The sequence below is a fragment of the Pelodiscus sinensis genome, chromosome 3 (assembly GCF_052426305.1).
Source record: "Pelodiscus sinensis isolate ZL-2025 chromosome 3, ASM5242630v1, whole genome shotgun sequence".
In the NCBI taxonomy this organism is placed as follows: Eukaryota; Metazoa; Chordata; order Testudines; family Trionychidae; genus Pelodiscus; species Pelodiscus sinensis.
Window position 1 is genome coordinate 130,353,670 of NC_143054.1, and position 22,882 is coordinate 130,376,551.

At 43.1% G+C, this 22,882-nt stretch overlaps 1 protein-coding gene across 1 annotated transcript in view; it reads left to right on the forward strand.

The window, feature by feature from the left end:
* RYR2 (ryanodine receptor 2) overlaps positions 1–22,882 on the forward strand; it is a 646,972-nt gene that overhangs the window by 604,864 nt on the left and 19,226 nt on the right. Inside the window, exons 96-100 of the mRNA XM_089777369.1 lie at positions 4,008–4,050; positions 6,268–6,401; positions 10,003–10,063; positions 13,527–13,673; positions 20,549–20,683. Of these exons, the coding sequence (XP_089633495.1) occupies positions 4,008–4,050; positions 6,268–6,401; positions 10,003–10,063; positions 13,527–13,673; positions 20,549–20,683 (520 nt within the window). The remainder of the gene's footprint in view (positions 1–4,007; positions 4,051–6,267; positions 6,402–10,002; positions 10,064–13,526; positions 13,674–20,548; positions 20,684–22,882) is intronic.

Below are 22,882 nucleotides of genomic sequence, written 5' to 3' on the forward strand. Positions count from 1 at the left end.
TTATATCACTTTCCTTTAATTCTTTACTAATCAAGTCCCTTATCACCCGTTCCATTATCCTTCCTGGGATCAGGGGCAGCCCATGGCTATAGGCCGATTTGGCCGTTGCCTAGGGCACCGCCTTCAACGGCGCCCGATGATGATGTCATGGGGCACCCGGGACACCCGATGATGACGTCACCCCATTGACGGCCGTGCAGACGGGGGAGCTAATCGCGCGTTCCGCCTGGGGCACCAGCTGCCGCAGCCTGCCTCAGGTCGCTGCTGCCTGGGATTGATCTCAGACCGACAGGCCTATAATTACCAAGTATATTGGCACAACTTTTGCTTTCTTTCAATTTTTTGGAACTTCCTTAGAGTACGAAGACTTATTGAAAATACTCATTAGCAGTATAGAGAATGCTTCAGCCAGTTCTTTTAAAATTCTTGGATGCAAGTTATCTCAGTTTGCTGACTTTAAAATGCCTTCTATTAGCACTTGCTGTTTAATATTCTCCCTATCTTACTATTGGATTGGAAAATATGTTGCGATGAGACCTGATGATGGGGGCAGAGAAGGAGAGGCATAAAAGGATCAACTGCCCTGGGGCATAGTGATTCAAAAGGGCCCAGGGGTCCTAGCCACCACTGTTGTGACTGCGGCAGATGGGGCCTTTAAATTGTCACCAGAGTGCTGGACAGTGTGATCTAGGGGTTTCAAGGTGGGGAGCTGCTTTGGTAGGGGAGCCATGGCATGGTGAGCTGAGGGGGGGGGGGGCTGTTCCAGCCCCGCCCATTCTGCCCAAGGCTCTGCCCCTTTTGGTAGTGCATAGCTGCCTCCCCCACCTTGCGCAGGGGGGTGGCAAGTCTGTCTTTCCCCTGTTCATCATCTTCTAATGGTCTGAATAATTCATCCTGGCTTTTTCCCAAACACAAAACAAAAATATTTATTGGACACTTCTGACTTTTTTTGCAATATTATCAACTATTCTACCACTTCCATGTAGTAATGGGCCTATACCATTGTTAGGATCATTTTTGTTCCTAATACACTTAAATTTTTCCTTTTTTACCCTTAGTTCTGATGGTCATTGATTTCTCTTTATGGCCTTTTCCTTCCCTTATCAATTTTCTACAATTGCTAGCTTCTTATTTGCATTCATTGTTATCAACTTACCCTTTTAAAATTTGTTATATATATATGCTATTTTCTTATAGTTGCTTTTCTTAGTTTTCATCTTTAAAATCTCACATGAGGGATCAACTGCTTAACAGACCATCTCTCTCCCACTCAACAAATATTGTGATCACTGAAGTAACTGGTATTAAGAAAAAAGCTAATCTGAGCTAGAGACATGTCATTTTCAGATAAAAAGGCTTACTGTGGAACTTCCTAATATGTCCTCCTCCAGGGCATTGCAGTCAAATCACTCAATCCAGTTCTTTCATAAATCAAAAGTACTCTCCACTCACTCTACATTTCCATTCAAAATAAAATACATTGCATGGTGGGTGAGGTGAGCATACGGTCCTGTGCAGTGTATGCTGAAGCTTAATTTTTTTGTCACCTAGGGTATGTCTAGACTGCATGCCTCTGCCGACAGAGGCATGTAAAATAGGCTACCCGACATAGTAAATGGAGCGGGAATTTAAATATCCCTAGCTTCATTAAAATAAAAATGGTCCCCGTGCTGTTTGTTGCTGATCGTCGGCATAGCGCGCGAGTCAAGATGCGGACCAGTCGACAAGGGAAGCCTTTGTCGACCACTCCTGTAAACCTCATTTTATGAGTCATAAGGGAGCAGTCGACAAAGGCTTCCCTTGCCAACCAATCTGCATCTTGACTTGCACGCTGTGCCAATGATCAGCTGAGCTGACACATCGCGGCGGCCACTTTTATTTTAATGAAGCCAGGGATATTTAAATCCCCGCTTCATTGTCCATGTCGGGTAGCCTATTTTACATGCCTCTGTCGGCAGAAGCATGTAGTCTAGACATACCCCTAGAAACTACAGTTATTGACATTCCAAATACATATATAGACAGATAGATATTGAACTAAATTGAGAATGAATGAGGTAGCATATCACTTTGTCAATTAGTGGGCGGATGCCCTAGATTAAGGAGATAGTTATGATTTCTGCTAGCTTGACAAAATACTTTCCTCTTTTGACTAGTATTCTGAATTAGAAGTGTTTTATCCATGGCATTTGGTGACAAAATTTCCTCTTCCAGATGAGGTGGGTGCATTTAGTATAGTTGTTTCATTTATATTTTGTTCACTCCCGTTTCCACAGAATATCTCTGGCAGAATTCTTGTGACCATACCCACAGCTCACTACAAAATCATTCCTGCCTCCCAGTTTTGCAGTCTTCCTATGTAAAGAACTCTACTTCTTCAACGTGACTGAATTGCACATGCCAAATCCAAACCACATTTTGCCACCCTTGATTCACTTCTCAGGTTCTCTCTTCCTCCAACTGCTCTGCACGTTTTTTCCCAAGAAAAAAATCACTAACTGCTATGTATCCTTCCCTTGCCTCTCAACTTGCTTTCTCTTCCCCACCTACAACTCTCCTCTTTCTCTGCATCACATATAAAGAAGTTGTATTAGTTGCTCTTCTCCTCTACCCCTTCAACTTGCCTCAGTGACCCTATTGGGCTTACCTGGATAGCTTCTGTTCAGTGGCACTAAATAAGGCTACTTGGTGCCTGCCCATCCTGGGGTGCTATTCTGCACCCCAGAAACAACTAGCAGGTCTGGCTCAGGGCAAGAGGTTCTGTAGCACACTGCACTCACTCACAAGTACTATCCAGTGGGAGCGCAGAACCAATGCTTAGGGTGGGGACAGCTCACAGAGCCCTATGCCTCCCCCCAAAACCTATAAATTGAACCTGCTGCTGGCTGCTTCCCTGCCAGCCCCAGCACACAGCTGCCCTGGCTACAGCAGCTTTTGGGCTTAGGGAGAAGTATCTCTTTCTGCTGTAGCCCTGAGCCCCTGCATGGGTCTCTGTAGGAAACCGCACGGCTTAGAAGGAACTTAGCTTCACATGGTTGTCTAAATCTCATTGAAGCTTTCAGCATGACATGTGTAAGGTATGGCTCTTCTTATCCCCATTCACTCAACTACAACTCTTGACCAAACTCTTATCTCATGTCTTGATAGTTGCAACAACCTTTTTTTTTTTTTTGGACTTGACAAATGCAGACTTGCCCTGCTTATGTCAGAATGATGTGGCATGGATCATTCTCTTGTCCTGTTGCTTTGGCCTTGTCGCCCTTCTGTTTGAATCCCTCCATTGGCTTCCCCTTCTCTATTGCATCAAATACAAGCTGCTGGTCTTCACTTTTAAGATCTCTTCTCCGTCAATCCCCAACTTTCCTGTCATCTGCCGTTCAATACTGAAATATCAGTTCAGAGTCCAATCAGCCAGTAATGCCTCTATCTCCCCCACTTGTTACATTTTCAAAAAGCGTCTTTGTCCTTTATTCTGTGTTTCCCCTCATGCTTAGGGGAAGCTCCTCCACCTGTCCCACAAACAGCTGCAAAACTGATTCTTTATATTTTTGATTATTCTCTAAGGTGCCACAAGAGCACTCATTGTTTTTGTTCAGTGCTTGGTCCATGACTAGGGTGTTGTGGCAGTACACAGATACAAATAATAATAAATGAGCCCACAGCATATCACAGTGTTCTCTGATAGCTTGATGTTGATAGGGAAAGATCAAGCTTTACAGGATTCTACATATTGGACAAGGCGAATACCACCATCATTTTTATGGCATCATTTTAATTGCTAGCCAAGTACGCTCTGTATTTGTCTAGGATAACTTTGCTGTAATAGAAATTCTACATCGCTTTCCAACAGTGGGTCTGGAGCCCATACATAAGAGAAGTTCATTGCCATCAATGTGGATTTGTCTGTCTATTACAAGTTAAGACAAATGTATGCATATTTTCTCTTAGTTGGTATTTTTAAATACTATTTAGTCTCCAAATTATCATTTCTCATCTATATTTTTCAGATCATTTCCTAACAACTACTGGGACAAGTTTGTTAAAAGAAAGGTAATGCCGTATATTATTTTTGATAGGCTTTTTTGGTCTGATTCTTTAAGTTTATTGAAATTTTGTATGTTTTTTTGTGAAATAGAGGATGATACGTTTCTCTAAAATATATGTATGCTCATGTATATTACTGTTGCTACCTTTTTACATTATTTTAAATTCCTCACCTGTTTTATACACGTAATTACACATTTTTACATACAAGTTGGGCAATTAATTTTGAATATATGTTCCATATAATTTAGAGATCATGAGGGACCCTTATGACCGTAAAGTCTGTAAGTCTGAGGGTATGTCTAGACTGCATCCCTCTGTCAGCAGAGGGATGCATATTAGGCAGGTCGACATTGCAAATGAGGCAGGGATTTAAATATCCTGTGCCTATTTTTCATAAAAATGGCTGCCGCGTTTTACCGACTCAGCACTTTGTCTGCAAAAAATGGCAGTCTAGAGGCAGATCTGTCAAGAAAGAAAGTCTTTTTCGACAGATCCCTTATGCCTCCTGCAAGGAGGTTTACAGGATCTGTCGAAAAAGGCTTTCTTTCTCAACAGATCCCCCTCTAGACTTTTTGCCAACAAAGTGCTGAGTCGGCAAAATGCGGCAGCCATTTTTATGCAAATTAGGCACGGGATATTTAAATCCCTGCTTCATTTGCAATGTCGACCTGCCTAATCTGCATCCCTGTGCTGACAGAAGGATGCAGTCTAGACATACCATGAGTCTGTTGGCTTTTCTTTTCATTAAAATCAGAAATTTAAGAAACATGCAAAATGTTGTATGTATGCGTTACATATATGCAACCATATTTTTTGTTTGTGTACATCCATATCTATCTATTTATAGAACATTATCTATGAACAGATAGATGATAACAAGGAGTGGTGACAGTTGCTTAAATATGAACTTTGATACTAGTTTCTTTAAAATATTACTGTCAACCATTACTCTAGTTTCCCCCAAAATAATTTGATCTTGCTAAAAAGTCAATCGCAATATCATCACACACAAAAATATTTTTCTAAGGAGGCTGGTAAAGATTAAAAAGGATTTTAATGTTGTTGGGTTGGTTTCATGTCTGTTGGCACAGGCTTTGTGTCAGTATGACTCCACTGATTTCAGAGAAATAGAGTTTTTTTAAACATTTATTAGAAATTGTCTCTTAAAATATTTCTCAGTTTTTTGGCTCATAATAATTAGTACTTTGGCTAAAAAAATGTTTTATTAGTCTTGCTGAGGAAGATGCCATTTCTATATTTTGAAGGGCTTATAAGGAGATAGTGAGTCAAACAGTCTGCACTAAAATAGTACAGGAAGGGTACGCAGTAGCTCATAAATGTAAATTTAGCAAAAAGTAGCATTGGGAAAGGAAATATTATGCTTTTAATCAGACTGTAGAATGCCCACTTTATTATGCTGGGGTAGAGAAATACTCTGAATAGAGCTGTGTGTATTAGAGGCAAAATATATTTTAAGGAAGGGTTCTTTGCTTTGCATACTTTTTTTCTACTCCCCAGGATATTGCCTGAGACACAATCATAAAGAGCTATTTGTATGCCTATACAAAAAAAAGGGGGGGGGGAGGAGAGAGGTAGATGATTAACCTTCAAGTATACAAAAATGTCTAAACCCCAAATTATTAGTCACCTAAAACAATACCATTTCATATTGAGTTGTGTGTCTGTAATCTGTAGGGTGTATTTTTGCAAAGGATAAGTAAATCTAGTGGGATAACAGTGACTAATAATGGATTCTGATGTGGTGGGGAACATGTACATCCTATAATTGTTCATGTTCATTTATTGTAACATTGCAGATATTTTGTGAAAAGAATAGAATATAAGTAAGCATAAATGTAATGCTATTTTTCAGTGTTATTTGGATGGCAGTGAAACTCGACTTTCACGTATAGTCCTGTTAATGTGGGGTTTTGTTTGATGTATATGTGTATATGATATATATTTTGTATACATTATATTATTGAAATTAACTTAAATATTTATATAATTAAACAGAGATAACAGGAAAAATGTGAATATTTGTGCAAAAATTGTCCCTTTTCTGGTTGAAAAAACATAAATGTAAATATTTTTGCAACCAGCTGTATCAAGCATACCTAGAGTAACTTACTCTAAGGTGGAAGTAAATTATCAGAGTAATGAAAACCTTACCATGCTTCCCCACAACTGATTTGTATTGAACGTTCCTCCACCATTTAGGTTATGGATAAATACGGGGAGTTCTATGGCCGGGACAGAATCAGTGAGCTACTAGGAATGGACAAGGCTGCTCTGGATTTCAGCGATGCACGAGAAAAAAAGAAACCAAAGAAAGATAGCTCCTTATCTGCAGTGTAAGTACTCCTCTCTCTTTTCTGGTATAAATTAAAATCAAGCATTTGATTTTTGTCATTTAGCTTTAAATCTTGTGGCCGTGCTTATTCTGTACATGAGAAATGTTCTTGATTTTATGATTTAATGAGAGGCATGGACAGACAGAAGCTAGAGGCAATGTAAGCAGAGAAGTCACAGGCCAGCAAGTTATTTTATGGCTGTGGATTAATTTTGTTATATTAGTGTTCAAATGCATAATATTGTTATTATTTTAATAAGACCTATTGATAGCAGTGCTGGAACTTTCATTATCTTCATTAGATTGTTCATGCAATCCTAATAAACAGACAGAATGTATAATGGGGTACACCATGCATCCCAATTTTAGAAACAAGTAAAAAGAAATATATATGTGGTTAATACAGGCAGTCCCCGGGTTACGTACAAGATAGGGACTGTAGGTTTGTTCTTAAGTTGAATCTGTATGTAAGTCGGAACTGGCGTCCAGATTCAGACACTGCTGAAACTGACCACCAGTTCTGACTTACATACAGAATCAACTTAAGAACCTCAGGCGTCCCCAAGTCAGCTGCTGCTGAAACTGATCAGCAGCTGATTCCAGGAAGCCCGTGTGACGGCGCGTTGGGGGTTCCCCGTCTCCTGCACCCCGAAATGGCACAAACAGACTTCACCAGCCGGTGGAATAGAGGAAGTTTATTGCCTCTCCAGGATACAGCACAGCACAGATGTAGTCTGGTCCCAGAGCTGGGCTAGGATGCCTCAGGCCCCCTTGAGATGGGGGAGACTGGGCCCCTAAACTCCAGCCCCTTCTCCTAGGCTCTCCTCCATGCTCTCCCACAGTAACTAACTAAATTCCCTTGCAGCCCTGCCCCCCCAGTCAGGGCAGCATTCCACCTTCCTTTGTTCCTCTCCATGGGGGGTGTCTGGCCACTGGTTCAACAAGTTTGGCCTTACCTCTGCCTAGCGAGGTTTTCCCTGCTGGGTCTTGCTCCAGACAGCAGGGGTCACCACAGCCCAGCAAGTACCCCCACTACGTCACAGCCCGGGGCAGAGCAACTCTGCCTGGGGCTTCCTGTAGTCAGTGGTGGTCAGTTTCAGCAGAAGCTGACTTGGGAACGCCTGGGGCAGAGCAGCTGGGGTGCTGCTGGGTTGCTCCAGTAGCGCCGCAGCTCGGTGCTACTGGACCAACCCAGCAGCACCCCATCTGCCTCTGCCCCAGGCGTGCCTGATTCAGCCGCTGCTGAAACTGACCAGCAGCGGCTGAATCAGGACCTGGGGCAGAGCAGCTGGGGTGCTGCCGGGTTGGTCCAGTAGTGCCCAGAGCGGCGCTGCAGGACCAATCGGCAGCGCCCCAGCTGCTCTGCCCCAGAGTCCAAAACAAAAGCCTGGTCTGCTGGGGGGGGGGGAGCACACTAGCTGCGCCCCCCCCCCCCCCCCAGCAGACCAGGGACATGGGGAGCAGAGCCGCAGCAGGGACCGTCCCCAGGAGACCACAGGCACCCGGACTGTAGCTGCAGCCGCGGGGGGGTCCCGCGCCTCTGAGGCTTTGCCAGAGCAAAGCCTCAGAGGCGCGGGGAACCGCCGCTGCTGCCGCTTCAGTCTGGGTGCCTGTGGTCTGCTGGGGACGGTCCCTAGCAGACCACAGGCACCCAGACTGAAGCGGCAGCAGCGGCGGTTCCCCGCGCTTCTGAGGCTTTGCTCTGGCAAAGCCTCAGAAGCGCAGGAACCCGCCCGGTGCCCCTGGTCTGCTGGAAACGGTCTCCAGCAGACCAGGGGCACCGGAGCAGCTTACGAACGGGGCTTTCTCGCCCCGACCTCTGGGGCGAGAAAGCCCCGTTCGTAAGTGCGGATCCGACGTAAGTGCGGATCCGCGTAAGTCGGGGACTGCCTGTAGACAATGCCATAATTGCTGTACAATCTAGGAAATTAGATGTCTAGTCTTGGAAATATTGCTTAACTTGCCTTATGCTGTGTAGCTGTAGCCATGTCAGTTCCAGGATATTAGAGACACAAAGTGGGTGAGGTAATATCTTTTATTGCACCAATTTATATAAATTGGTGAAAGAGATAAGCTTTTGAGTCACACAGCCCCTCTTCAGATATGGGAAATGAACTCCTAGCATCTTAGCAAAATACAAGGTGGGAGTGATTACAATATGTGTAAATATAAGTACATATTGTAAAGGACCATTCAAGGTAGACTGTCATATTAACACCTCTGCAGTCATAGGATAAAGATGGTTTTAATGGGTTACAGATTGTCTTGATTGTGGGGGATCTTCTTTCTGATGATGAGCTTGGAGAGGTTTGAAGGCCAGAAATAGAGATTCAGGGGAGATTTCTTTCAGAGGGGGTTGCCATTGAACATAGTTTTAGCTGTTTGATGGTACCACTAGTAACATTCTCACTTTACCATTTGTTTATCAAAGGCACGTTCTAAGTGACCATCACAATGGCTGCTAGAAAGACAAGTGAGAAAGGGAATCCTTATGGCTGATCTACCACTGTGTTCCATCAGGATAAAGTTTCATTGTGACTATACTCCAAGTTTCTGACATAAATCAGACTGTACACATACCTGCATTTTTTTTCTGAACTTTATATTACCAATAAGGACCAGAGATTTCATTCTCTGGATGTGTGTTGAGCATTGCTTTTCTGCCATCAGAGAACAAATCCCTTCAGGAAATACCTAGACTGCTCATGGCTCTAGCAAAACAAAGGCTATCAAAGTAGATTTTAGCCTGTATCTTGTTCTGTTATCAGTTATAGAATCAGAGAAATATAATTGGAAGGGACCTAAATACGTCATCTAGTCCACTGAAGCAGAAATAATTTTAATTAGACCATCTATAGCAGGTGTTTGTCTAACTCAGAGAAGCTGCAATCAGGAGGGTCAATGGATACTATGGATGTTAAAATGAGGTGATTTTACTAATCGAGTACTCGATAGAATTTTGATCAATTACTCAATTAGTCGAGGGCAGGCAGCTGGGACCAAACCCCGCTGTGGCTCTGCAATTTAAAAGCCAGTAGGTGCTGGGGGAGGAGTGGGGAGAGTCTGTTAGAAGTGTGTAAAAGTTTGTACGATGCCCCTGTGTACTGAGGAGCTCCGAGAGGCCTTCTGCTGAGAGTGTCTGTCATACTTCTCTGGCAGGTGTTGAGCTCCACACTATCCCCAGTGCAGTGCTATGCCAAAAGGCATATTCTAATCCACACTCAGAGAGATGACATTCATTTTTGTTGCTGCTGCTGTTAAACATATCTAAATTATCTCTCCTCTGTGATTAAACACTCTCATTTTACTCCCTCAGTAAATTTCCTTTCCAATATCTTTATACTCCTTTTTTTTCAACAGCCTTCATCCTTGATTTCAGTAGGACAAGATGAAGTCTATTTCTCTAAACATATTCCTGTTTCTGCTTGATAGGAACATTCTATAATAACCACATGTTCTCCATATGAATTCTACTATTCCTTCCAACTTTAGAGAAACAGGACAATTATAGCTTATTATACCTACAGGATAATACGCTTATGGTGGACTAGATGCTGTATGATTTCCCACTGAGCTTTTTATACATATCTTCTTTTTTGCAGGCTAAATTCGGTTGATGTAAAGTATCAGATGTGGAAATTAGGAGTTGTTTTCACTGATAATGTAAGTTCATTTTACTACATCTATAATAAAACAAAACAGAATTCTAGACATGAGGAATTGCTTAAGATGTAGATCTGATCTGATTACTTTTGTATGCTATTGATAATGATTTATTAATCTCAGGAGGGGTAATATTGCTTCATCATCCTGAGCTATAAACGTAGATAGGCAAGCTTACTACTTAGGGTGCATCTACATGCATGGCTGGATTTGGGGGGGGGGGGGTGGCTAGCCGAGCAGTTGCCCGGGGTGCCAACCTATGGGGGGGCACCTGATTGAAGTGGTAAGGGGCGCTGCATCAAGCGCCCTCCATAGGTTGCCGCCTGGGGGTGGGGCCGCGCATGCGCTGTGTGCCCACTGTCTGGGGCGCAAGAATGGCTCGGACTGGCCCTGTCTACACTGCAGGGCTTAACTTGAAATAAGCTATGCAAATTGAGCTACGTCAATTGTGTATCTTATTTTTAAATAGCTTATTTCGAAATAGGGAGCGTCTACACAGAACTTATTTTGAAATAGAGCACTCTTCTTCCAACTTCCCTTATTCCTCGTCCAATGAGGGTTATAGGAGTTGGAGTAAGAAGTCCTCCAGCTTGACAATATTTTGACACTATTTCAAAATAACTGGCTGCTGTGTACACACAGACTAAGTTATTTTGGAATAGTGCTTTCAAAATAGTGTTGCTGTGTAGACGCACCCTTAGTTACACAAATAAAAAACTGCAAGAACTGCCTTTCAATTCTGCAGAGTTCAGCTGGATCTTCCTCTGGTTTGTCTTTGTGCTCCTCAGCTGTGCACAGAAACTTGCAATAATTTGTTTGTGGTATTTTATGATAATAAGGAAAAATTAATCTGAACTATTGTAGGGTGGGTATCAACTTTGAATCACAATTTCTCATACAAGGCTTAGCTCCATTTCCATTTTGTATGTGAAGCCACTGAACATCACTAGAATGAGTACAGATAGTTATAGTTGACTGTAGTGGAGTTACTCTGGATTTACACTGGTATATCTGGAAGTAGCCACAACATGTGATTTATTAACTCTACTTCCATGTTAAAAAAAACTTTCAGTATATCAGACCTTCAGAATATATCCTGTCATGGGGTGATCTTGACCTTTGAGGATTAGGGCTCAGTCTCACTCATCCTAAGCCTCATTCGCTTTCCCTGCTGAAAGGAATGAACGCAAAGGATGGGGAGCTGGTGACTGAGAAGCAGACCTAGTGGGTCTGAGTTTGGGGTTGGAGCTTACTGGGAATAGGGCAGGTAACAGTTCTGCATTGCCAGGCTGCAGGCCTGCAAGGGAAGAGAGCCTGCTGATCTACAAAGGGTGTATAGGACTGTGAGCCTAAAGGGGGAGCTATAAGCAAGAGGAAGCTCTGATTAAGGACTAGTGATAGAAATGTAGCCGTGTTAGTCTGGTGTAGCTGAAACAAAATACAGGCCTATATAGCACTTTAAAGACTAACAAGATGGTTTATTAGATGATGAGCTTTCGTGGGCCAGACCCACTTCCTCAGATCAAATAGTGGAAGAAAATAGTCACAGCCATATATACCAAAGGATACAATTTAAAAAAAATGAACACATATGAAAAGGACAAATCCAAGAAAACCAACAATAGAACACCACTTGTCATCACCTACAGCTCCCAACTTAAACCTGTCCAACACATTATCAATAGATTACAACCTATACTGGAACAGGACACTAAACTCCAAAAAGCACTGGGAGACAGACCCATAGTCTCTTATAGACAACCACCTAACCTCAAGATGATTCTTACCAACAACCACAGGACATACCACACTAATACCAACCCTGGTACTTTCCCTTGCAACAAACCCCGCTGCCAGCTTTGTCCACATATTCACTCTGCTGACACCATTATTGGACCTAACCAAGTGAGCTATAAGATCAAAAATACATATTCCTGTGCCTCAAGAAATATAATCTATGCTATCATGTGCCGAAAGTGTCCGTCTGCTATGTACATTGGACAAATGTCTCAGACACTTCGCCAAAGAATCAATGCCCACAAAACAGACATTAGACAGGATCACAGGGAAAAACAGTTGCTTGTCATTTCAACCAGAAAGGACACTGTCTCAATGACCTGCTAACCTGCATCCTACTTCAGAAGACATTCAAATCTGCACTTGAAAGGGAATCCTCTGAACTGGCATTCATGCTAAAATTCGACACTCTCCGCAGGGGACTTAACAAAGACCCCAGCTATCTTACCCATTACAAAGATAGCTTCCCCCATTATCACCTCTAATTCTATTAACTCACAGACATCTACCCTTCCCCACCTCTAATATCATTAACTCACTGGCATTCACCTTCCTTCCCCCCCCCCCCCCCGCATCCGCCTTCTGTTCTGAAATGTGATTTGTCCTTTTCATATGTGTTCATTTTTTAAAATTGTATCCTTTGGTATATATGGCTGTGACTATTTTCTTCCACTATTTGATCTGAGGAAGTGGGTCTGGCCCACGAAAGCTCATCATCTAATAAACCATCTTGTTAGTCTTTAAAGTGCTACATAGTCCTGTATTTTGATTAAGGACCGGAAAGACTTCTGAATCTAGTGGATGAGCTATATGGATGCTACAGTCCATCATAAATTGAAAGGACTAAATGTGCTCAGAGTAGAGGGGCATAAGGTTTGGGGTATAGTTTAATGGTAATAAACCACACCTAGAAGTGGAGAAAAAATGTGACAAAGCAGATGTGGTGGTTAGTTTGATGTGAAATTAAAGATAAACCAATGCAGTGAGACAGCCAGTGATGGATTGTAAGCTTGCTTATGCATCCATTTTTGTCTATGTTTCTCATACTTTTTCTTACCTCTTGCCACGTATGATAGATATTTCTTTCCTTATATTTCATCTACTTCTCTTGCTATATGCTAGTGTGAAATTATAATCCTGACCTTTTCAGAATAAAATGCTGTGATACCAACAAAACTATTTGTTTCGATATTTCAAAATATTTAATTTCTGTTTCAACCATTTTTAATATTTCTCTTTTTTCTTTACTATAAATCTCTTATACTTACAAATGAAAAGTAATCTGGAATCAGAAAAAAACATTTTTGTTAGAAAATGTTGAAACTAGATGGTAAGAGAATTCTGAAATGTATTTCTTCACTAATTTTTCAAGTTGAACAATTTGTAAAAGCTAACTTTTTTCCTCTGAAGAGGTTTGATTTTTGGCAACTTGCCATTTTCTGATGAAAAATATTTTGTCAGCAAATTTCTGATTAGCTCTAGTAAACATCATTGTAATAAAGCATCATGCCTGGTTACCCAGCAGAAAGGCACATTTAAGCTCTAATATATTCCTCTCTTTTTGCTTTGTGACTAAAGTAAAGCTAGTTATTACTCAAAGGTGACAGATTGTGTTTCCTGCTGATTTTCTAATGTAATTCTCTCTCTTTTTGTTTGTTTCTAATAGTCTTTCCTTTACCTAGCTTGGTATATGACTATGTCAATCCTTGGCCATTACAACAACTTTTTCTTTGCTGCTCATCTCCTTGACATTGCAATGGGATTCAAAACACTACGAACTATTCTGTCATCAGTAACCCACAATGGCAAACAGGTATCAAGCTTCATCTCATCTTTCTGCTAAATGAATGATCAGTTAGGTTTGGCTCCTACTTATCTTCAAACTGACTAGGAAAACTTTTCTTGAGGATTGACAATAGTAATGTTCTTTAATTGCAAAGCTTTGTTTTGTGTTGATGTGGAAGCAAGACAACAGGATAATCATGAATTCTAAAGTTCTATTTCAGATATATACAGCATTAAAGAAAATAAGCAGGTTTTCCTATCAGTTTTGTTCTCTTAGAGAAGTCTTATTGCTCTGAGCTTTGACTTCTGGCATACTTCAAGGCTTAAAAGTCCAACTAGAGGAAAAGGCCCACACAAGCATTTGCTTCAGAGCAAATACAAGCCACCCTCTATGGGTGCAGAGACTCTCCTTAGCAATACAGCTGATGTAATTTTGCTACACAAGGAGGGGATATGGTAAGATTTGGGAGCTTACTTTATCATGTCTCCTTGTTTACCACCATGCTATGTGAGAAGCAGAGAGGGGGCTAGAGGAGCTGTTGCTACATAGATCCTTTGATTATGCCACCTTGTGCAGAGAGTGCTTTAACACTCCAGTGCAGTGGTCCCCAACACGGTGCCCGCGGACACCATGGCGCCCGCGGGGACATTTATGTGAGCCCGCCAAATGCTTGGGGCTGGCCTGGCCCCGGGCACGTGGTGCATGCATGGTCCCGGAGCCGGTTCCGGGCACGTGGCACATGGTGAGCGCCGGCCCCGGGAGCGCCGCGGATTGGCTGCCCGCACTCTGGGCGCACGGCGCATGGGGGGAGCGCCGGCCCCGGGCACGCGGCTATGGGGGGCCCCTGCCCTCTGGTGCCCGGCGGGCAAATGGCCACGCCCCCTGGCACCCGGCAACCTCAGATGGTTGGGGACCACTGCTCCAGTGGCTACTACAATCTCAGAGCTATATTAATAGCCATAGTGTGAGTAGGTATTTACTCTGTAACCTGCTTTACCTCCACAGTCATGAATCTATCCAGCTCTCAGCTAAACTACATAGGGTCGGGGAGCTGAATTTTTTGTAACCTAAATTAAACTGACCATGCATATTAGGATTAAAGATTCTGATAAATTAGTCATTGCTTTTAAAATATTTTGATGGCAAAATGCAACACTGTTCAAGGTGGCTAGAGGTGATTTTGACCACAGAAATGTTAACCCCAGAAACGGCATTCCATGATTTTGCTATTTGTAACTCCTCAACTGGCAGACTGCTTTTTACATCACAAAAGATTCAATTTAAAGTAATATTTTTTTGCTCCAGTTTAATTGTAGAGTGACTTGCAGAAATGGACTGTTATGCCATATTTTAAGCAAATAAATGAAGATGGAATGTAGGTCTTTATCAGTCTCTTCACCTGCATGAATGAGAATGATTTGAGCAGCTATTAGCTCCAAAGTGCATCCTGCCCTCAGCTTTGTTGTCCATATAATCAATTTCACAGGCAACTGCTTATAGTAAGGATGCTAAGAGGGGGGAATTGGGTAATCATGTAGTTGATACAATTTGTATCGACTACATGATTAGTCGATAGGGGAAGGAGCTACCCCTGCTGCGGCTCTGCAGTTTAAATGTAGTAAGAGCCTACTACATTTAAACTACAGAGCCGCAGCAGGGGTCGCACCTGGACCCAGTGCAAACCGGGACTGAGCCTGGCTTGCTCAGTCCCGGCTTGCACTGGGTCCAGCAGCCCCTGTCTGCCGGAGGGTCCCAGAAGAGAGCTGAGACTCCCCGCAGACAGGGGCTGCTGCAGTAGGGTATGGGGGGGGGGAGGAATGTGAGTAGTCAACTCAATTACTCGGTACGCCTAGGCTTATCAGGTAGCCGCCTAATCGACTACTCTTTTACATCCCTAGCTTATAGTCTAAATTAGGTGTATCATCCCTCACACTGAAGGGCAGGAGGGAGTTCTTTTTGTTTGCACACATTGACAAGCTATTAATGAGTTTTTATTACCTAAAGCAGGGATTTTTAAACTGTACACTGTGAAGCTCACCAAGTCTGTCTGCAGAACTAAATATATTTTTTCAGTGTGAGGCAGCAGGGTTCTTGAGCTATTCGGAAGTGAGATTTGTCAACGGAATTAGAAGGTTGGTAAACACTGACCTGGAGATGTTGCTTTAATTAGGAAAGGATGGATAAAATTCAGCTACTCCTAATGATCGACTGTATATACAGAATATTATATGGTAGTAAACTCATACCAAGCACTGAACTGAGAATATTTTACTCTTTTATATGAAATTGTCAGATGAAATATTTTAAACCAGTATGAAGAAAACCCAGAACTTCCCTCTCAATACTGGTATGGGATAGATAGTTAAAAATCATTTTTTCTGCCTCTCATCCCATATTGGTTATTTTAGGAAACACCAGATGTTCTAGGATCTACTTGCTTGAAACACGAAGGAAATATGGGGGGATATGTTTTAAGGCAAAGAGGAAGTGGCCACCCCAAATCTCTGCTTTGTCTTTTCTGGAGGCCCTCAAATATTTGTAGAACTATGGATTGGGGCTATTGTGTTTCTATTCCATGACCTCTGCAGGGGTGGTTAACACAACTCTCAGTAGCCACTACAACTTTAGTTAAATAAGTTTAAACCAATTTTCATAGCAGCTGCCATGGATTCTGGGAGTTGAAATCTCCCTGACAGACAGAGGCGTAGTGAGGGGTGGGGTGGGGTGGGGCAATTGCCCCCAGGTGCCATGCTAGGATGGGGCACCAGTTTAGCTGCCTGAGAACAGCCCCTGCAGCGCAGCCTGAGCAAGACAGTAAGACCCAGCTTTCTTTTACACTGACAGCCTCTGTGCGAGATCGGAGCAACCCCACCATTGCAACCTGGGATTCAGAGGATGGAAAGGTGGCAGCTGTAGTTCAGGGCTGACTGTGACTTCTGGCTTCTCCTGGTCTGGCTGGAGGCTGGGGTGCAGCTGCAGGCTGGGCAGACCCCAAAGCTATGAAACCCCCAAGAGCTGCAGGGGCAGTTGCAGGAAAGAGCCAACCCCTAGAGCTAAGTCTCTCCATTCGCTGGAGGGGAGTAGATGGAAACTGGTGCCAGCTCCTGGAGTCCCTTGCCCCTATGAGAATCTGCCACAAGAGCTGCATCGCACTTACCACTGGCCAGCCCCAGTAAACTACCCCCTCCTTCCAGTGCCCTGCTGTGAGCCCTTTACCTCCTACCACCATCCCTGACTCCTGCACCCTCACCTCCATCCCTGAGCCCACCCATTCAAACACCAACCTCCCGAACCTCCCTCATGACACCAGAACCCCCTGACCTGAGTCCCCCTATGTGTCCCATCCCTCTGCTTAAGAACATGAGCAAAGCCGGGGACATTGCTCGACGTTCTATAGAGACCTGCTCTTACCCCAGCTACGCTGCAGCGGTTGCTTGCAACACAATGCCACCTGGGACCTTCTCAGCAATTTTAACCCTGGTCCCTTTGCAGCCCGGCCTCATCAGCCTCCTTCAGAAACCCCAGGTCCCAAACTTCCTACCAGCCACTTTCCTGCTGCCAGGTTTGGTGCGGACACACCTGATGCACACAGCGCGTTGCCCCTGTGCGGAGCTCAAGCTGTTTTCCAGCCTCAGTCGCCCACATGGGTGCAATTCATCATCACCCCAGACCACTGGGCCCCTCTTGCCTTGTGGGCTGAGAGCTCCCACTTCTCACCCAGCAAGTTCTGCACTTTGGCCAGATGGGAGCAGCACAAAGGGTCCAAGCCAAACCCTGTTCGCATGTTCCCCTCCCAGCGCAGATTAGAATGTGTAAAGTCCCATAGGTAGGAACAAATGATTGGGGGGAGCAAATTTTGCCTTTGCCCCCGGGCACATAACACCCTCGCTATGCCTCTGATAACAGATGACTGTCTAATAAGACCCCATCTCCAAACAGACAAGTTATTTACTGCAATGTTGGTACAAGTATCCAGAGCATTGGAGAAGAGCTTTTTAAAACTAACTAACTAAATAAGTGTGGTGTGTATAGTGGAAATCATGAGTCTTACACAGATATGCAAGCCAACCTGCTGCAGCCTTTGCTCATAGGACAATACAGTGTGTGAGCATGAATAAAATAAAATGATCCGATACATTAGTTTCTGGTGGGCAGCTTATAATTGTGTTGCTATTATATTGCTGCACTTTAGGCCTTGGTAGTGAGGTTAAACCTACATGGGCCAAAGAGTGCTCATACAGATACTATTGAAGGGCTGAGGTCTTAAAGTTATGCTCTGGAAAGTGACAACCATTACAGGCCTATGGACATATATTGTACATACCAGTCTGCTGTAATATCACCGTAGGTAACAATAAATTGCTGATTTTAAAAACAGGATATGCACAGAGACATGACATGTAAGATAGGAAAGTGAATGCAAGTGACTGATATCCTCCCTTGCCATCATTTAAGAAAGGCCCCATCCCAGTTAACCTAGTGTGTATAACTAGTGAACATAGAAACCCTAAGTAAACCTGGTTTAAAACAGGATTAGCCTGGTAACAGGAAGCACATTTTGGTCACACTAGTTCAAAGACCACTCATTGATATAATTACTAGATCTTAAAATTTAATCTATTTGAAAAATTGCATGAATTGCCTAGAAAATAGCTTTTTTTTAAAGTTGCAAACAATGAGAATTTATATGTTGAAAAAGCAAATCCTGCTCAGGTTTCAACTTGAAAATTACAGACCAGTGCGAAGTTTTTTCATTCGCTATTATTCATGCTTACCACGGAAGCACAAAATCTAGCTGTTTGCCCATTACTGTGTTGACTCATATTACAAAGAAAAAGTATGATTTTTTTTACTCTCCCATAATAAAAATAAAATTAGTTGTCCTAGGGCAAGTAGAATTTTGCAACATTGATGCATGCATGTTTGGAGAGACTTGCACAGATGAGTTATGTGCACTGTAGGTTGGTCAAATTTTAGCCAGCACGTGTCCTTTTAAATATCCAGTTATGATTGAGCAGATGTGTAGCTTTTACACAAACCCATTAGAAGTTAAGTATATAAAGTGCAAGACTATTACCAGTGATATATTACTTCATAAATCAGGTAGTTATGAAAATTATCTGCTGAAATATTTGTTCTTTTCAAATATTTGCTGAGGGAAACTGTAATTCACTTATAACTGCTTTTTATCTGTCTCAAGACAGTATTTTAATATTGTAGCAATTAAGAATGAAGAAATTCATTGCCATTTGTAAGAGGAGACATATTGATATTAATATGCTTTTTTCGAGGATTCTTCAGGTATAATGGAAACTGCGTCACTATGAAATTGTCATCACACTAGATAGCAAACTCTTCAATGCCACTTTTCTAGCTGAACTCTAAAATGCATCAAACTTTGCAAGTTGTGTCCATGTAAATTGTTTTTCAAGTGTAGTTTTGCCTCAAAATGGAAGTACATGCTGATGAAGAAACACTTTCAAATAGAGGCATTGATTTACAGATTGATCAAAGAATACCCTTAAATCTAATTGTTCAGTAAATTTAAAGCTGGCTTTAACTTCCAGACTCCACCAAAAATTGTCTTAAATCTACATTCATTTAAAAATTTGCTTATTAAAATTTCAAGCACAAAAGCAAAGATCTTACATTTTCTAATATTCCATATACTTGTACAAAGCTAAGAAAATTAGAAGAGCTTGAGTATTCTTCTTACTTTGCAGCACATTTGCTTGGTGACCTTGGGCAAATTCCTTAAGCTTTCTTTGCCTCAGCTTCCCATTCTGTGTAATGAGATTAATATTTAAAAACCATAGTAGGTAGATATGTCTTGCATCATTGATGTTCATAAAATACTTTGAGATCCTTGGATGGAAACTTCCATAGAAGACCAAAGTGTGTGTCCAACAAGCTCAGTGCCTACTGTATGTACATAGTATTGATTTACATCCATGTTACCGTATTTTCCGGCATATAAGGCGACTGGGAGTATAAGACGACCCCCTAATTTTTTAGTTAAAAGATAGGGTTTCGTCTTATACCCCAGCGCCCCTCCGCCTCCTTTGCTTCCGGTGTCCCTGGTCTGCTGGAGACGGTCCCCAGTAGACCAGAGGCACCGGGAGCAAAGCCGCAGCAGCTTTGCAAAGCCTCGGGGGAAGCCGGCGGCAGGGCAGCCCAGGCGTGCCTGAGGTGCCCTGCCGCCGGCTTCCCCCGAGGCTTTGCAAAGCTGCGGAGGGGCTCGGGCTGGGGGGCAGCCCAGGCGCTCCTGGGCTGTCCCCCCCCCCCCCCCGCCCGAGCCCCTCCGCGGCTTTGCAAAGCCTCGGGGGAAGCCGGCGGAGGGGCAGCCCAGGCACGCCTGGGATGTATACCCGGCGTACAAGACGACCCCCGATTTTTGGGGGATGTTTTTTAACATCAAAAGTCGTCTTGTACGCCGGAATATAAGGTAATTTCCCAGACATTGGGTATTTAATGTAATAACTATTGTGCTGGAATGTACTTGTGTCTGCTCTGATACTATAAATAGGGAACAGGAATGTATTTTTAAGCTTGAAGGCTAGAAATATTTTCTTTTCTACCTGTATGTAAGGACATATTGGTATGGATCTGAATTTACATTTTTGCTATTTTTTTCTTTTGCTTTGAAGTTCAAGAAACATTTTAACAATTATGAATCAATTTAAATGCTCTAACATTACATAAAATACACTGATATTTTACTAAAATAAAAGACAAATTCCTTTTTTAAAATTGCCAGATTAGCAAGGGAGAGAGAGACTAAAGTAAGTTTATCTTCACCAGTAAATGTAGTATATTATTTCTCTTTTTCCCCTTCATATAAGAAAATTGCACTACATGCTTTCATTGTGTTAATACATTCATCATATAAATCTCTTTTCTAGCTTGTGTTAACAGTGGGATTACTGGCAGTGGTAGTGTATCTGTATACAGTCGTGGCGTTCAATTTCTTCCGTAAATTCTATAACAAGAGTGAAGATGGTGATATGCCAGATATGAAATGTGATGATATGCTAACAGTAAGTCTGTTTGCTTTTTTTCTCATCTTATTTAAGGTATTATTATATTTCCTGTTCTCTCTCCTCTACTCCATTCATGCAACTGTTCCTGAATAATGCCTATAGCCAGAAACATGGCTGCTCACAACAGGAAGATTATCAGTGAAGAGTGAAGGAATAAAAAAAAAAAAATTTAGCCCTATGGGAGTTATAGAATGTGTCCACATTATAAGATAAAAGAATGTGACATTGGTCTTTGCTACAATTTATCTGAGACTATAAAAATCCAAGTCAGAAAGTTGTTTTGCTGCATAAGGCTTTCTCAAAAATTGCATGAAAGTACTTCTGAATGCTACAATACTACAGGTCATGCACAGAGTTGTGTGGCTATTGTAAACTACAGGTAGAATCTCTCTAGTCCAGCATTCTCTTGTCCAGCAACATCCATGGTCCACCATGATTTTAGTTAGCCAAATGTCCACTTATCCTGGTTTCCCTTGGTCCTATTATGTTTGTTTTACAGCCACCAGTCCTGGCTCTCAGTGTTCTGTGCTGTTATTTAGCTTTAATTCACTCCTAATTGTCTTCTAAGAGCACAGTAAGCAGTGGAAGTGCTGGTAATGCTGTTAGACAATACTGACTTCCCATGGTCTGGCAAATTCTCTGGTGCAGGTGCCTGTCTAAAGAGCTTTAACCTATATTGCTGTGACGGACCGGGCCAGGTCTGGGCACCACTGAGGGTGTCTGCTCAGGGTGAATTGCTCAAATTCGGGGTTCTCTATAGCCCCCCAGACTGGAGACCCTCCCAAATAGGCCACAAACCAGTGCCACAGAGTGCTCCAGCTGCCGGCTCGGACAGCCAGAGGCCTGACGAGCAAAACCCCTTCGACAACCCAGCAATATCCGTGCCCCAGATGGCCCCGGGCCTCATACACAGGTGAGGGGTTTTAGAGCCCAATCTCACCTTCCCTGAACAAGTTCTGTCCAGTTCCAAGAAACCAGCCACAGATCCCAGGTCAATTTACCCTGTGGACCTTACTCACAAGATCACGCTGAGCCAATCCTTTACAATCTAAAGGTTTATTACTAAAAGAACGAAAAGCATGAGAGTAAGGCTGTTAAAGTATCATACATTACATGCATCGAATCTCTCAGTTCTCGATGCAGGCTCGCAGCAGAGATGTTATAACTGCTGGCTTAAAAGTCCTTGTTGCACATCCTATGTCAGGATGGATCCACAGTTCTTCCCGGCTCATGATTCCCTGCGAGGCCACATCTGGGGTCAGAAGCCGATCTGGAGACTAAGATGGAGTCAGCCACCTGGCCTATTTATCCCCCCTCCTGGCTTCTTCCAAGCTGGAGAGAGTCACATAATCTATGACCAGGTATCTAGATTCCTTCATAGGTAGGTCTCTGGTACTTAAGAGACCTATTTTCCTTAGAGCCTTGATAATTAGCATGTCCATAGGCTGAGCCCGTTGTTCAACCACATACAGAGAAACTTCCAGTCTCCACACAGAGTACATATTCATAACTCCACACAGACTTTATACTGATATATGAAGAGCATATACAGAATGAGTAGAAAGTAAGCTTTTGTTTGACACCTCACATGCCCCCCCTTCATACCAACTTTTGGGGCAAACACTCCTCCATGGGTGCAACAGTGACCTGGCTGCTTCCGTTAAACTCCGGGAACGTGACATTTGCTAATATTTTCAAAAATAGGAGCCTAAAGATAGGGGTTCTAAAACAGGGGTGGGCAATAATTTTTGCCCAGGGGCCCCTTCAAAATTTTTTGAAGGTGCCTCGAACCTCCCTGGCAGGGGTGGGCCTAAATGGGAAGAGGTGGGCCTACCCTACCCTCAGACTATAATTGGTCTGGGGGTGGGAGAACCTCTTTGCCCCCCCTTCCCACTAGGCATCCATACCTTGGAAGAGGGTTGGCACGCTCCCCTATCTCCAGGCCAATCAGGGCCTGGAGGTGGGGGAGCACAGGAAGCCTTCTCCCACCCTGCGAGGAGCACATGGCACTTTGAAGTGCTGTGGCCTCATCACAGGGCTGGGGCAGGGTGAAGGAATATTCACGCAGCTCCCTTGCCCCCAGGCCTTGATTGGCCTTGGGGCGGGGGAGCGCGCGAAGCCTCCTCCACTGTCCCCCCTGCCCTGCTAGCAGCACATGGTACTTCAAAGTGCCATGTGCTCCTGGCAGGGTGGGAG